Raw genomic sequence first — 17,121 nt, forward strand, 5'->3', positions numbered from 1 at the left:
TCTACCAGTCGTCTGTCTTTCTCTATCTAAATATCTCTGGTGAAGGCAGCCCCTTTAATGTAGAATTCTACCAGTCGTCTGTCTTTCTCTATCTAAATATCTCTGGTGAAGGCAGCCCCTTTAATGTAGAATTCTACCAGTCGTCTGTCTTTATCTAAATATTTCTGGTGAGGGCAGCCCCTTTAATGTAGAATTCTACCAGTCGTCTGTCTTTCTCTATCTAAATATCTCTGGTGAAGGCAGCCCCTTTAATGTAGAATTCTACCAGTCGTCTGTCTTTCTCTATCTAAATATCTCTGGTGAGGGCAGCCCATTTAATGTAGAATTCTACCAGTCGTCTGTCTTTCTCTATCTAAATATCTCTGGTGAAGGCAGCCCATTTAATGTAGAATTCTACCAATCGTCTGTCTTTATCTAAATATCTCTGGTGAAGGCAGCCCCTTTAATGTAGAATTCTACCAGTCGTCTGTCTTTCTCTATCTAAAGTGTCCAGAACTGCCAGACAGCTATAATACCTCTGTCTTTCCTTTGCTCTGACAGGACCGCTTGGTGTCTTCATCTGGTCCCCATTCTACTGCCTAGAGAAGAAAATTACATTTAAAAAATGACATATAAACGTGTGCACCATAACGTGGACAGAATGTGTAGGTTGGATCCTTGCTAAATCAGATTTAGTATGGGATATGTACTGTATATACTACTATACATACACATACACAAAAAGTATGTGGACACCTTTTTTAATCAACACCCGTTGCTGACAGGTGTATAAAATTGAGCGCACAGTCATGCAATCTCCATTGACAAACATTGGCAGTAGAATGACCCATACTGACTTTCAACGTGGCACCATCATAGGATGCCACCTTTCCAACAAGTCAGTTCATCAAATTTCTGCCTTGCTAGAGCTGCCCCGGTCAAATGTAAGTGCTGTTATTGTGAAGTGGAACATCTAGGAGCAACAACGGCTCAGCCGTGAAGTGGTAGACCACACAAACTTACAGAACGGGACCACCGAGTGCTGAAGTGTGTTGTGTGTAAAAATACTCTGTCCTCGATTGCAGTCAATCACTCCAGTCTAATCACCATGGCTACTCCCCCAACTCAATCACTCAGTCTAATCACCATGGTTACTCCCCCAACTCAATCACTCCAGTCTAATCACCATGGTTACTCCCCCCACTCAATCACTCCAGTCTAATCACCATGGCTACTCCCCCCAACTCAATCACTCAGTCTAATCACCATGGTTACTCCTCCCAACTCAATCACTCCAGTCTAATCACCATGGCTACACCAATTGGATCTTGACCACAGGCCAAACAAAAACACAAGTCATCCAGCTAACACAAAATGTTCTAACAACATTTGCACAAGGTTCCCCTATTTTGCATATAACTTTCCAAGGAATAGTTTTTTGGGTTCAGTAAGGAAGCCTAGTGGTTAGAGCGTTGGCCTAGTAACCGAAAGGTCGAATCCCAGAGAAGACAAAGTAAAAAATCTGTCGTTCTTCCCCTGAACAGGCAGTTAACCCACTGTTCCTAGGCCGTCATTGTAAATAAGAATTCGTTCTTAACTGACTTGCCTAGTTAAATAAAGGTAAATAAAGGTTAAATAAAGGTAAATAAAGGTTAAATAAAGGTAAATAAATAATCGGGCATAAGAATAGTAGTATAATTCAACTGTATTCTCTGTTCCTACAGTTTCATTGTGGTCCTGAGAGTGAAAAGCAGCACCTCATTTTGGGGGAAATGTTATCATAGTTCTGGGAAACTGACTGAAACTGTAAATCATGGTTTGTTTACACCATAAATATCAGTGTAAACAAACGTAGTAAATACAATTGTGTGCACATCTCAAGGCCCAAAATTGCCATCCAAGACTGCAAATTAATTTCACTAAAATAGCTGATAAATAAACTGGTATGTGTCCTACCATTACAATGCTGACCTGCTCTAACTATTTCCTATTTCCTATTAAACCGATATATCTCTCAGACCCTCAAACTTAAGGGGAGTCCTTACACTGACACACCTTACAGTATACTGTAGCATTTCACTGTGCTAGACTTTGGCGCCACTGAAACTGGCCTCAGCCTCGTGAGCGTTCACTGTGCTTTACTATGGAGCCACTGAAACTGGCCTCAGCCTCGTGAATGTTCACTGTGCTTTACTATGGAGCCACTGAAACTGGCCTCAGCCTCGTGAACGTTCACTGTGCTTTACTATGGAGCCACTGAAACTGGCCTCAGCCTCGTAAACGTTCACTGTGCTTTACTATGGAGCCACTGAAACTGGCCTCAGCCTCGTGAATGTTCACTGTGCTTTACTATGGAGCCACTGAAACTGGCCTCAGCCTCCTGAACGTTCACTGTGCTTTACTTTGGAGCCACTGAAACTGGCCTCAGCCTCGTGAACGTTCACTGTGCTTTACTTTGGAGCCACTGAAACTGGCCTCAGCCTCGTGAACGTTCACTGTGCTTTACTTTGGAGCCACTGAAACTGGCCTCAGCCTCGTAAACGTTCACTGTGCTTTACTATGGAGCCACTGAAACTGGCCTCAGCCTCGTAAACGTTCACTGTGCTTTACTTTGGAGCCACTGAAACTGGCCTCAGCCTCGTGAACGTTCACTGTGCTTTACTATGGAGCCACTGAAACTGGCCTCAGCCTCGTAAACGTTCACTGTGCTTTACTATGGAGCCACTGAAACTGGCCTCAGCCTCGTGAACGTTCACTGTGCTTTACTATGGAGCCACTGAAACTGGCCTCAGTCTCGTGAACGTTCACTGTGCTTTACTTTGGAGCCACTGAAACTGGCCTCAGCCTCGTAAACGTTCACTGTGCTTTACTATGGAGCCACTGAAACTGGCCTCAGCCTCGTAAACGTTCACTGTGCTTTACTATGGAGCCACTGAAACTGGCCTCAGCCCCCTGAACGTTCACTGTGCTTTACTATGGAGCCACTGAAACTGGCCTCAGCCTCGTGAACGTTCACTGTGCTTTACTATGGAGCCACTGAAACTGGCCTCAGCCTCGTAAACGTTCACTGTGCTTTACTTTGGAGCCACTGAAACTGGCCTCAGCCTCGTAAACGTTCACTGTGCTTTACTATGGAGCCACTGAAACTGGCCTCAGCCTCGTGAACGTTCACTGTGCTTTACTATGGAACCACTGAAACTGGCCTCAGCCTCGTGAACGTTCACTGTGCTTTACTTTGGAGCCACTGAAACTGGCCTCAGCCTCGTGAGCGTTCACTGTGCTTTACTATGAAGCCACTGAAACTGGCCTCAGCCTCGTGAACGTTCACTGTGCTTTACTTTGGAGCCACTGAAACTGGCCTCAGCCTCGTGAGCGTTCACTGTGCTTTACTATGGAGCCACTGAAACTGGCCTCAGCCTCGTAAACGTTCACTGTGCTTTACTTTGGAGCCACTGAAACTGGCCTCAGCCTCGTGAACGTTCACTGCTAAACTCACTCCCACCAAGTCTTTCCCTCAGTCACCCCTGACAACAGAGCTCCCAAATCTACTTCTAAAGATCAGGGACAAAGCGTGAATGAATTACCAAACTGAAAACTCTTCCCTGTGTTTGCATAATGCCATTGTGGCCACTGGTGCAGTGGTCGATTAAGGAGTTGGTTCTCAGAGGTGTCATTCATGGTTTGCTTGCTCTGATAGGCCGACCAGGGCCTCCAAAGTCACACATGTCCCTGCCTCCCCCAGCCTGCTCCTTGTCCGTTCATTCAGTATAGCATTGATGAATGACATGAGACTCTTATTGAGACGGTCAGTGGGCTCATTGTTCAAGGACACTCCTTACGTACCTGGATGTATACTGACTACACTCCTTAAATAACTGGATGTATACTGACTACACTCCTTACGTACCTGGATGTATACTGACTACACTCCTTAAGTACCTGGATGTATACTGACTACACTCCTTAAGTACCTGGATGTATACTGACTACACTCCTTAAGTACCTGGATGTATACTGACTACACTCCTTAAGAACCTGGATGTATACTGACTACACTCCTTACGTACCTGGATGTATACTGACTACACTCCTTAAGTACCTGGATGTATACTGACTACACTCCTTACGTACCTGGATGTGTACTGACTACACTCCTTAAGTACCTAGATGTATACTGACACCAAAGTTCAGTACTTTTTAATAGTGGTACAGATGTAGGATCTTAATTTGAACCAGTTTGCTACAGAAGGAAGAAAATCCTGCAGCAAGAGGAAATGTTAATTATTATGTGGATTATAATTAATGGTCATCTTTGTAGCATATTAGCGTTTTTCATCATGAATGTTGTTCTGGAGGCAGCGCTGCGGAGTGGTCACTCGCTAGCACAGCCACAAATTCATAAAATCAGATTTTAAACCTAACGCTTTCAAAGTGGAAATTACAAACTTCCGAAGCCTTTTTAAACCTGAAATATACTACAAGTTCAAATTTCCTGCACAGCAGGAAAGTTCTCCTGAAAAAGGGTGATCAAATTAAGATCCTACATCTGTATATTGAAATTGTAAAACGACCTTGTAAGAAATTATTTATGTTATATGCAGTCATCCTTGAACTTCCAAATTAAATCATTGTACCTTGTATCCATGGATACAAATGGATCATAATTCGTAGAGAAAAAGACACTACAATCATAACATTAAAGGAGAGAGGTACTTTGTAATATTCACGGTATGTCCTTTAGTTGTATACTGATGAAAAGCAATTCATACAGTTAATGACATATCAAGGAGCCATTGTAAGAGATGGAATATATTTATAATATCCCTAAGACAGACAGCCAGACAGCCAGATGGACAGGAAGACATTAGTGCATCCTGCAGCACTGTGACATTTCCAAAACAGCTTATTCAGATTGATTTTAGGGAGACGTTTGATGGGTATTATCCCAAGAAAGCAATGACGTGGCCCTCAGGACAAATCTGACAGAAAGTTCATGACTGACATCAAATTGATCAGCCGTTTAGCAATGACAGGGTAGGGATCAGGGGAGGGAGAGGAGACAAGGGATAGAGAGAGCGAGACAGAGACAGAGAGAAAGAGAGCGCGATAGACAGAGAGAGACAGAGAGAGACAGAGACAGAGAGCAAGACAGAGAGAAAGAGAGTGCGATAGACAGAGACAGAGAGAGAGAGAGAGAGAGAGAGAGACAGAGAGAGATAAACAGCCAGAGAGATTTATGTTTATTTATTTTCCCTTTTGTACTTTAACTATTTGCACATAATCTGAATTTGACATTTCTTTAGTATTTCTGTGAATGTAGAGTAAAGTTTACTGTAATTTTTTTTATTGTTTATTTCACTTTTACTTATTATTTATTTCACTTGCTTTGGCAATGTAAACATGCGTTTCCCATGCCAGTAAAGCCCCTTAAATTGAAATGGACAGAGAGCGAGTGGGCAGAGTAAAGGTAGCTGGGTAGATCCCGTTCCTGTGTGATGTAACCCCTGGTAAACACCAATTTGGCCCAGTAAACCCTCAGTGTGTTGACATTCCTAACCCCCCCCACACTAAGCTAAGGAACGGAGCCTACTGGCCAACAGTTACTCTGATGTGTCTGGTCTCTTCTACAATTTCAACAAACTATATGGTTGCCTAGCTACCATTTGGAAGAGTGAAAACAGCCCTAAGTAATGTGGTGTGTAATAACAGTGGGAGCATGGAGAGCTGTGAACGGCTTACCTGTAAGAGAGAAGCATTACTGAGACTCAGTCTGAAGAGGTGATTTCTGAAGATAGAGGAGAGAGAGTTCTAACCAACATCAGTAAAGAAACAAGCAAAAGTCTGTTGTGTTGGATGTGTGTGTACATGTAAAATAGGGGGTCTGTGTGTGGGTTGCACGTGTGTGTGTGTGTGTGTGTGTGTGTGTGTGTGTGTGTGTGTGTGTGTGTGTGTGTATCTCACCTAGCTCCCACAATCAGCTGGTTTCTGGTCAGGTCAAGGGTCAGCTGGGAAAAGTCCTTCACTCCGGGACGAGAGAATCCTGACATCCAGGGACTCAATGCTGAAAGGAGGAAGAGGAGGGAAGGAAGAAGAGAAGGATGAGGAGGTGAAACGAGTGTGAACATCCAGTCAGTTGGGAAGTTGACACTAAACGGTCGCTGGCTCAGGCCCTGCTCTGACTGTGTGAAATGTCTCTCCCCTGACGTTTTACCTGGAACATGGAGATGAGCCTTTCAGCCTGTGTCATCAACTGATTTTTCACGAGATATCAGTTCAAACCAGCTCCTGTAGATCCATTATGACAGTAGCAGGCTAACACAGTAGTAGCATGTTGACACATCTGTATCATATCAAGATCAGTGCGACTGTGAGAGCGGGTGGCTCAAAACCAAAAGCTGCCAAACCAGCAGATAATCTCTCCTTGAGCCCTGTGCTGAAACGCATGCTGACCCTTACCAGAGGCTGAGCTAACGCTAGCCTGCTTCATTAGATGGAGAATGAGAGACAGAGGAAGAGTTAGGGGGAGGGGAGAGAAAAAAAGAGAGAGCGAGAGACAGAGGAAGACAGAGAGAGAGCAAGAGACAGACGAAGACAGAGAGAGAGAGCAAGAGACAGAGGAAGACAGAGAGAGAGAGGGAGAGACAGAGGAAGACAGAGAGAGAGAGGGATATAGAGCGGGTGTTAGAGAGAAAGAGATGGGGGAGACAAAGAGGTCATTGGGGGGAGGGAGGGATGTACCCAAAGCAATAAAGCCAGGGTTTGTTTTGGTGTCCTGATGTTAATGTAACTCGACACCCAGTCAAAATAGCCAAGGCTCGGGACTCTGCACCAATAGAAAGACTGTTTGATGGGCAAATATAAACAGTTTAGCTTAGATGCGTCCAACTGGGGACTTTAAATTGAGGAGATCGAGACACAACTTCAAAACAAATGGGAAAAGTCAGAGAAGGCGAGAAAAGACGTTCTCATATAGACGTGATATCAGCCTAAACTAGATTCTTGCAACAAAGTTCAGTGTACTGTATCTCAGCAACAGTTTAATATATAGATCATTTCTACAGACGACAGGTGATGTTAAGTGTATTTCAAAATCATAATACTGTAATATAAAAAAGCCTCAGCCATTGAGATAGTATTGTAAAATGTGAAAGTCCACACCACTCTGCTAACACAGACAGACTGTTAATCAGAACCACTAGTACCCCAAACCTCACACTGTTAAAACAGACCTTTGGTTCTTTGTCCATAAAATAATCTTAATGCTCCCCCTGGGTAGGAATAATCTCCTTCAAAAATGAGAAATGTTACCCTGCATAAAGGTTAGTCCCTCTGAAACCTTTCAATGTCGACGATATTAAAAATGAAAAATGGCACACAACTTCTGACAGCATTCGTATCACACCATAAACATCCCCTTCTGGATAGAGTCGCTACTGTACGCTGCTATGAGCTCTTTACAAGATGTCTAACCTAGTTCTCACTCACACAATGTTGTGTAGTTGTGCCTGTTTCACACCAGGTCAGAACATGCAGTGGCTACAGTTGTATTCTCTAGTAGATGGATCAATGAATAAATATATTGAATAATTTCATTTCTCATAGGGAAATGTGCTGCAACATACAGGCATGCTTGACACAATGTGGGATCAATGGGGATCTGAATGGCTTCAAATCAAATGTTATGGGTCACATACACATGGTTAGCAGATGTTATTGGTCACATACACATGGTTAGCAGATGTTATTGGTCACATACACATGGTTAGCAGATGTTATTGGTCACATACACATGGTTAGCAGATGTTATTGGTCACATACACATGGTTAGCAGATGTTATTGGTCACATACACATGGTTAGCAGATGTTATTGGTCACATACACATGGTTAGCAGATGTTATTGGTCACATACACATGGTTAGCAGATGTTATTGGTCACATACACATGGTTAGCAGATGTTATTGGTCACATACACATGGTTAGCAGATGTTATTGGTCACTTACACATGGTTAGCAGATGTTATGGGTCACATACACATGGTTAGCAGATGTTATGGGTCACATACACATGGTTAGCAGATGTTATGGGTCACATACACATGGTTAGCAGATGTTATTGGTCACATACACATGGTTAGCAGATGTTATTGGTCACATACACATGGTTAGCAGATGTTATTGGTCACATACACATGGTTAGCAGATGTCATTGGTCACATACACATGGTTAGCAGATGTCATTGGTCACATACACATGGTTAGCAGATGTCATTGGTCACATACACATGGTTAGCAGATGTTATTGGTCACATACACATGGTTAGCAGATGTTATTGGTCACATACACATGGTTAGCAGATGTCATTGGTCACATACACATGGTTAGCAGATGTCATTGGTCACATACACATGGTTAGCAGATGTCATTGGTCACATACACATAGTTAGCAGATGTCATTGGTCACATACACATGGTTAGCAGATGTTATTGGTCACATACACATGGTTAGCAGATGTTATTGGTCACATACACATGGTTAGCAGATGTTATTGGTCACATACACATGGTTAGCAGATGTTATTGGTCACATACACATGGTTAGCAGATGTTATTGGTCACTTACACATGGTTAGCAGATGTTATGGGTCACATACACATGGTTAGCAGATGTTATGGGTCACATACACATGGTTAGCAGATGTTATGGGTCACATACACATGGTTAGCAGATGTTATTGGTCACATACACATGGTTAGCAGATGTTATTGGTCACATACACATGGTTAGCAGATGTTATTGGTCACATACACATGGTTAGCAGATGTCATTGGTCACATACACATGGTTAGCAGATGTCATTGGTCACATACACATGGTTAGCAGATGTCATTGGTCACATACACATGGTTAGCAGATGTCATTGGTCACATACACATGGTTAGCAGATGTCATTGGTCACATACACATGGTTAGCAGATGTCATTGGTCACATACACATGGTTAGCAGATGTCATTGGTCACATACACATGGTTAGCAGATGTTATTGGTCACATACACATGGTTAGCAGATGTTATTGGTCACATACACATGGTTAGCAGATGTTATTGGTCACATACACATGGTTAGCAGATGTTATTGGTCACATACACATGGTTAGCAGATGTTATTGGGAGTGTAGCAAAATGCTTGTAAAAGGACTAGAAGCGAGGCAGCCCTCTCTGTCGACGCCATCTTTAAAAGGCTTCAGTCCATAGCCATGTTTGTATACAGCGGGAGATGGGCAACTGCTTCTTTTGTAGGCCTGCGATCAATTCCACCCCCAAAATATGTCAGTCACTGACAGCAACAATTCTTATTTACAATGACGGCCTACCCCGGCCAAACCCGGAGGACGCTGGGCCAATTTTCCACCGCCCTATGGGACTCTCAATCACAGCCGGTTGTGATACAGCCTGGAATCGAACCAGGGTGTCTGTAGTGACACCTCAAGCACTGAGATGCAGTGCCTTAGATCGCTGCGCTACTCGGGAGCCCTGTGTGGGTAGGCAGACCCGCGAGCCACTCGGGAGCCCTGTGTGGGTAGGCAGACCCGCGAGCCACTCGGAAGCCCTGTGTGGGTAGGCAGACCCGCGAGCCACTCGGAAGCCCTGTGTGGGTAGGCAGACCCGCGAGCCACTCGGGAGCCCTGTGTGGGTAGGCAGACCCGCGAGCCACTCGGGAGCCCTGTGTGGGTAGGCAGACCCGCGAGCCACTCGGGAGCCCTGTGTGGGTAGGCAGACCCGAGAGCCACTCGGGAGCCCTGTGTGGGTAGGCAGACCCGCGAGCCACTCGGGAGCCCTGTGTGGGTAGGCAGACCCGCGAGCCACTCGGGAGCCCTGTGTGGGTAGGCAGACCCGCGAGCCACTCGGGAGCCCTGTGTGGGTAGGCAGACCCGCGAGCCACTCGGGAGCCCTGTGTGGGTAGGCAGACCCGCGAGCCACTCGGGAGCCCTGTGTGGGTAGGCAGACCCGCGAGCCACTCGGGAGCCCTGTGTGGGTAGGCAGACCCGCGAGCCACTCGGGAGCCCTGTGTGGGTACACAGACCCGCGAGCCACAGTGGCCCCTCATGATGAGTTCAGATTTCTTGTGGTCCCACCCACATCAGAGTTGCCCATCCGGTCTCCAGTAAGACAACAATAGCAGACAGCAGTGTTCCCTGAGGTACATAGTGATGCCAGTCTCAGCCACATTGAACCAGCATGTGACAAGTGTGACAAGTGTCTGATGATTGACAGTTGACTGACAGAACAGTTTGCCATTCTCCCCTCTCTTCCTCCCCCACCTCCTCTCCTCAGAACCCTTTCAGAAATTACACCCCTGAGGGGGGGAGCATCCTGGCAAAGGACAGACACTTTCTAACAGACATCCAAATGGAGTGGAAAGTAGTCTCTCTCTCTCTCTCTAGATAATGGAACCCTGAAAAGAGCTGACAGTGGAGGGAAGGAGCGAGGGAGGGGTTTTGGGGATGAGAGAGAGAAAGAATAGACAGCTCTCTTAAAAGGGAAAAGGCTCCAGAAATGAGAGGAGTCCAATTATCTACAATCACAAAATGTTGCTGTCCTTTCGGTTTCTCTTGGGCCAGACCCATATAGCTGGCGTTCCGGGCAGAGGAGTGATTGAGAAGGATGAGGCTGCAGAATCCTCAGAGGAGATAGCAGTGAATAGCAAACCATTGTGAAACATCTCATTGGAATGATGATGCTAGTGAGGAGTAGATTTACAAAATGGTATTGGAAATCTGTCAAATACTTTCGCTATGCTTGACTGAGCTGCCTGGAGCACCGTAACCAATTGCATACTCTTAAAAATGAAAACCCTGCCTATCCGGCACAACAGGCAAATGCTCAAAGTATCTAATGTGCTCACCTTTGTATGGGACGATGGGATGAACTTTCCTGGTACACTCCGGTAGGGGCGGGAACGGGCTCTCAAAGTTGACCAATGGCTGCTGGCATAGACAGAGTGGCAGGCAGAGGAGCAGCAGTAGACCAACGGGAGGAAGGGACACAACCTCCCACAGAGACGTCGCCATGGTTACGGGGCCAACCACGCCCACCATACCTCTAACTGGTCCTCACAGGACACACCTGAGGGAGGAAGGACAGAGCTGTCAGTCAAACATACACATGGCCAATGACGATTGATTATAACATACAGACAGCCAATCACCACTTAGACAGTAAAGTGCAGCGAAAGACAACTAGAACGACATTGTCTTCTGTATAAAATGTATTTGAGCTTTTAGATATTTTTACTCCTTGAAAGATATGGGAAATCAAGGTAGCAAGAGCAGCGTGTCAACTGAACACCACAGACCACAGATAATAATATGTTTTACCTCTATGCCAGAATAGATCCATTTAACAAATCTGATCATTTCATTTAAACCTTTAGTGACCCGAAGCCTTCCTGACCCCTGGTTTTATGGGCTGGCCAATTGACACCTGTCTAGTGTGCTGACATTGTGCAGAGCTGGAGTGAGTGGCCACCAACGCTGACCCAAATGACATTAGCGGGGTCAAAGGTTATAGCAACGCAACAGTAATTGAGCTACTCCCCCTATCCCAAACCCCAACAAACTTATCCTGTCATTACTGATAATCACACACATTCATTCAAATGAAGATAGACAAGCAGGGGTTGAGGGAACGGTGTGTGGTATGAAGATAGATATGCAGGGGTTGAGGGAACAGTGTGTGGTATGAAGGTAGATGTGCAGGGATTGAGGAAACAGTGTGTGGTATGAAGGTAGATATGCAGGGGTTGAGGGAACAGTGTGTGGTATGAAGATAGATATGCAGGGGTTGAGGAAACAGTGTGTGGTATGAAGGTAGATATGCAGGGGTTGAGGGAACCATGTGTGGTATGAAGGTAGATACGCAGGGGTTGAGGGAACAGTGTGTGGTATGAAGGTAGATATGCAGGGGTTGAGGGAACAGTGTGTGGTATGAAGGTAGATGTGCAGGGATTGAGGAAACAGTGTGTGGTATGAAGGTAGGTATGCAGGGGTTGAGGGAACAGTGTGTGGTATGAAGGTAGATATGCAGGGGTTGAGGGAACCGTGTGTGGTATGAAGGTAGATACGCAGGGGTTGAGGGAACAGTGTGTGGTATGAAGGTAGATATGCAGGGGTTGAGGGAACAGTGTGAGGTATGAAGGTAGATGTGCAGGGATTGAGGAAACAGTGTGTGGTATGAAGGTAGGTATGCAGGGGTTGAGGGAACAGTGTGTGGTATGAAGGTAGATATGCAGGGGTTGAGGGAACAGTGTGTGGTATGAAGGTAGATATGCAGGGGTTGAGGGAACAGTGTGTGGTATGAAGGTAGATATGCAGGGGTTGAGGGAACAGTGTGAGGTATGAAGGTAGATGTGCAGGGATTGAGGAAACATTGTGTGGTATGAAGGTAGGTATGCAGGGGTTGAGGGAACAGTGTGTGGTATGAAGGTAGATATGCAGGGGTTGAGGGAACAGTGTGTGGTATGAAGGTAGATATGCAGGGGTTGAGGGAACAGTGTGTGGTATGAAGATAGATAAGCAGGGGTTGAGGAAACGGTGTGTGGTCCCCCTAATCCCCTTTAGCCAATAGAATAAGAGAACAATGGCCTATTTTCATAGAGTAGAATAGTTTAGTATAGAATAGTTTACATTAAAATAGTTTAGTATAGAACAGTTTACAATAAAATAGTTTAGTATAGAATAGTTTACATTAAAATAGTTTAGTATAGAATAGTTTAGTATAGAATAGTTTAGAATAGAATAGTTTACAATAAAATAGTTTAGTATAGAATAGCTTAGTATAGAATAGTTTAGAATAGAATAGTTCAGTATAGAATAGTTTAGTGTAGAATAGATTAGTATAGAATATTTTATTATAGAATAGTATAGTATAGAATAGTTTACAATAAAATAGTTTACAATGAAATAGTTTAGTATAGAATAGTTTACATTAAAATAGTTTAGTATATAATAGTTTACAATAAAATAGTTTGGTATAGAATAGTTTACAATATAATAGTTTAGTATAGAATAGTTTACAATAGAATAGTTTAGTATAGAATAGTTTACATTAAAATAGTTTGGTATAGAATAGTTTAGTATAGAATAGTTTAGAATAGAATAGTTCAGTATAGAATAGTTTAGTGTAGAATAGATTAGTATAGAATATTTTATTATAGAATAGTATAGTGTAGAATAGATTAGTATAGAATAGTTTAGTATAGTATAGAATAGTTTAGTATAGAATAGTTTACAATAAAATAGTTTAGTATAGAATAGCTTAGTATAGAATAGTTTAGAATAGAATAGTTCAGTATAGAATAGTTTAGTGTAGAATAGATTAGTATAGAATATTTTATTATAGAATAGTATAGTGTAGAATAGATTAGTATAGAATAGCTTAGTATAGAATAGTTTACAATAAAATAGTTTAGTATAGAATAGCTTAGTATAGAATAGTTCAGTATATAATATTTTATTATAGAATAGTATAGTGTAGAATAGATTAGTATAGAATAGTTTAGTATAGTATAGAATAGTTTAGAATATAAAAGTTTAGGATAGAATAGTTTAGTGTAGAAAAGTTTAGTATAGAATTGTTTAGTTTAGTATAGACAAGTTTAGTATAGAATAGAATACCGGAGCACCAAGTCTAGGACCAAAAGGCTCCTCAACAGCTTCTAGCACCAAGCCATTAGACTGCTGAACAATTCATAAAATCGCCACCGGACAATTTACATTCACCCCCCCTCCCTTTTGTACACTGCTGCTACTTGCTGTTTGTTTGTTACCTATGCATAGTCACTTCACCCCCACCTACATTTACAGATTACCTCAACTAGCCTGTACCCCCGCACACTGACTTGGTACAGGTGCCTCCTGTATACACCCCCGCATACTGACTTGGTACAGGTGCCTCCTGTATATACCCCCGCACACTGACTTGGTACAGGTGCCTCCTGTATATACCCCCCCACACTGACTTGGTACAGGTGCCTCCTGTATATACCCCCCACACTGACTTGGTACAGGTGCCTCCTGTATATACCCCCGCACACTGACTCTGTACAGGTGCCTCCTGTATATACCCCCCCACACTGACTTGGTACAGGTGCCTCCTGTATATACCCCCCCACACTGACTTGGTACAGGTGCCTCCTGTATATACCCCCCACACTGACTTGGTACAGGTGCCTCCTGTATATACCCCCCCACACTGACTTGGTACAGGTGCCTCCTGTATATACCCCCCCACACTGACTTGGTACAGGCGCCTCCTGTATATAACCCCGCACACTGACTTGGTACAGGTGCCTCCTGTATATACCCCCGCACACTGACTTGGTACAGGTGCCTCCTGTATATAACCCCGCACACTGACTTGGTACAGGTGCCTCCTGTATATACCCCCCCACACTGACTTGGTACAGGTGCCTCCTGTATATACCCCCCACACTGACTTGGTACAGGTGCCTCCTGTATATACCCCCGCACACTGACTCTGTACAGGTGCCTCCTGTATATACCCCCCCACACTGACTTGGTACAGGTGCCTCCTGTATATACCCCCCCACACTGACTTGGTACAGATGCCTCCTGTATATACCCCCCACACTGACTTGGTACAGGTGCCTCCTGTATATACCCCCCACACTGACTTGGTACAGGTGCCTCCTGTATATACCCCCCCACACTGACTTGGTACAGGTGCCTCCTGTATATACCCCCCCACACTGACTTGGTACAGGTGCCTCCTGTATATACCCCCCCACACTGACTTGGTACAGGTGCCTCCTGTATATACCCCCCCACACTGACTTGGTACAGGTGCCTCCTGTATATACCCCCCACACTGACTTGGTACAGGTGCCTCCTGTATATACCCCCCACACTGACTTGGTACAGGTGCCTCCTGTATATACCCCCCCACACTGACTTGGTACAGGTGCCTCCTGTATATATCCCCCCACACTGACTTGGTACAGGTGCCTCCTGTATATACCCCCCACACTGACTTGGTACAGGTGCCTCCTGTATATACCCCCCACACTGACTCGGTACAGGTGCCCCCTGTATATACCCCCCACACTGACTCGGTACAGGTGCCTCCTGTATATACCCCCCACACTGACTTGGTACAGGTGCCTCCTGTATATACCCCCCACACTGACTCGGTACAGGTGCCCCCTGTATATACCCCCCACACTGATTCGGTACAGGTGCCTCCTGTATATACCCCCCAGACTGACTCGGTACAGGTGCCTCCTGTATATACCCCCCAGACTGACTTGGTACAGGTGCCCCCTGTATATACCCCCCACACTGACCCCCACGTTGTGTTACTTGTTATTATTACTTTTTATTTTAGTCTACTTGGTAAATATTTTCTTCTTCTTGATCTGCACTGTTGGTTAAGGGCTTGTAAGTCAGCATTTCACAGTAAAGTCTACACTGTTGGTTAAGGGCTTGTAAGTCAGCATTTCAGAGTAAAGTCTACACTGTTGGTTAAGGGCTTGGAAGTCAGCATTTCACAGTAAAGTCTACACTGTTGGTTAAGGGCTTGGAAGTCAGCATTTCACAGTAAAGTCTACACTGTTGGTTAAGGGCTTGGAAGTCAGCATTTCACAGTAAAGTCTACACTGTTGGTTAAGGGCTTGTAAGTAAGCATTTCACAGTAAAGTCTACACTGTTGGTTAAGGGCTTGTAAGTCAGCGTTTCACAGTAAAGTCTACACTGTTGGTTAAGGGCTTGTATGTCAGCATTTCACAGTAAAGTCTACACTGTTGGTTAAGGGCTTGTAAGTCAGCATTTCACAGTAAAGTCTACACTGTTGGTTAAGGGCTTGTATGTCAGCATTTCACAGTAAAGTCTACACTGTTGGTTAAGGGCTTGTAAGTCAGCATTTCACAGTAAAGTCTACACTGTTGGTTAAGGGCTTGGAAGTCAGCATTTCACAGTAAAGTCTACACTGTTGGTTAAGGGCTTGGAAGTCAGCATTTCACAGTAAAGTCTACACTGTTGGTTAAGGGCTTGGAAGTCAGCATTTCACAGTAAAGTCTACACTGTTGGTTAAGGGCTTGTTAGTCAGCATTTCACAGTAAAGTCTATACTGTTGGTTAAGGACTTGTAAGTCAGCATTTCACAGTAAAGTCTACACTGTTGGTTAAGGGCTTGTAAGTCAGCATTTCACAGTAAAGTCTACACTGTTGGTTAAGGGCTTGTAAGTCAGCATTTCACAGTAAAGTCTACACTGTTGGTTAAGGGCTTGGAAGTCAGCATTTCACAGTAAAGTCTACACTGTTGGTTGAGGGCTTGGAAGTCAGCATTTCACAGTAAAGTCTACACTGTTGGTTAAGGGCTTGTAAGTCAGCATTTCACAGTAAAGTCTACACTGTTGGTTAAGGGCTTGGAAGTCAGCATTTCACAGTAAAGTCTACACTGTTGGTTAAGGGCTTGTAAGTAAGCATTTCACAGTAAAGTCTACACTGTTGGTTAAGGGCTTGTAAGTCAGCATTTCACAGTAAAGTCTACACTGTTGGTTAAGGGCTTGTAAGTCAGCATTTCACAGTAAAGTCTACACTGTTGGTTAAGGGCTTGTAAGTCAGCATTTCACAGTAAAGTCTACACTGTTGGTTAAGGGCTTGGAAGTCAGCATTTCACAGTAAAGTCTACACTGTTGGTTAAGGGCTTGTAAGTCAGCATTTCACAGTAAAGTCTACACTGTTGGTTAAGGGCTTGTAAGTCAGCATTTCACGGTAAAGTCTATACTTGTATTCGGCGCATGTGACAAATAAAGTTTGATTTGATTTGAATAGTATAGAATAGTCTAGAATAGTGTAAAATAGAATAGTGTAGAATAGAATAGAATAGTGTAATATAGAATGTATAGAATAGTATAGTATAGTCTAGAATAGTGTAAAATAGAACGGATAGAATAGTGTAGTATAGAATAGTGTAAAATTGTCTAGAATAGAATAGTGTAAAATAGAATAGTATAGAATAGTGTAAAATAGTCTAGAATAGAATAGTGAAAAATAGAATAGTATAGAATAGAATAGTATAGAATAGTGTAAAATAGTCTAGAATAGAATAGTATAGAATA

At 43.9% G+C, this 17,121-nt stretch overlaps 2 protein-coding genes across 2 annotated transcripts in view; both read right to left on the reverse strand.

The window, feature by feature from the left end:
• LOC139372956 (general transcription factor II-I repeat domain-containing protein 2-like) overlaps positions 1-17,121 on the reverse strand; it is a 979,173-nt gene that overhangs the window by 175,411 nt on the left and 786,641 nt on the right. The window lies entirely within an intron of this gene.
• LOC139372424 (semaphorin-5B-like) overlaps positions 1-17,121 on the reverse strand; it is a 107,724-nt gene that overhangs the window by 51,873 nt on the left and 38,730 nt on the right. Inside the window, exons 2-5 of the mRNA XM_071112136.1 lie at positions 10,889-11,109; positions 5,941-6,040; positions 5,719-5,764; positions 516-578 (exon numbers count right to left, since the gene is read on the reverse strand). Of these exons, the coding sequence (XP_070968237.1) occupies positions 516-578; positions 5,719-5,764; positions 5,941-6,040; positions 10,889-11,081 (402 nt within the window). The 5' untranslated portion in view covers positions 11,082-11,109. The remainder of the gene's footprint in view (positions 1-515; positions 579-5,718; positions 5,765-5,940; positions 6,041-10,888; positions 11,110-17,121) is intronic.

This window comes from Oncorhynchus clarkii, chromosome 18 (genome assembly GCF_045791955.1).
Source record: "Oncorhynchus clarkii lewisi isolate Uvic-CL-2024 chromosome 18, UVic_Ocla_1.0, whole genome shotgun sequence".
NCBI lineage: Eukaryota > Metazoa > Chordata > Actinopteri > Salmoniformes > Salmonidae > Oncorhynchus > Oncorhynchus clarkii.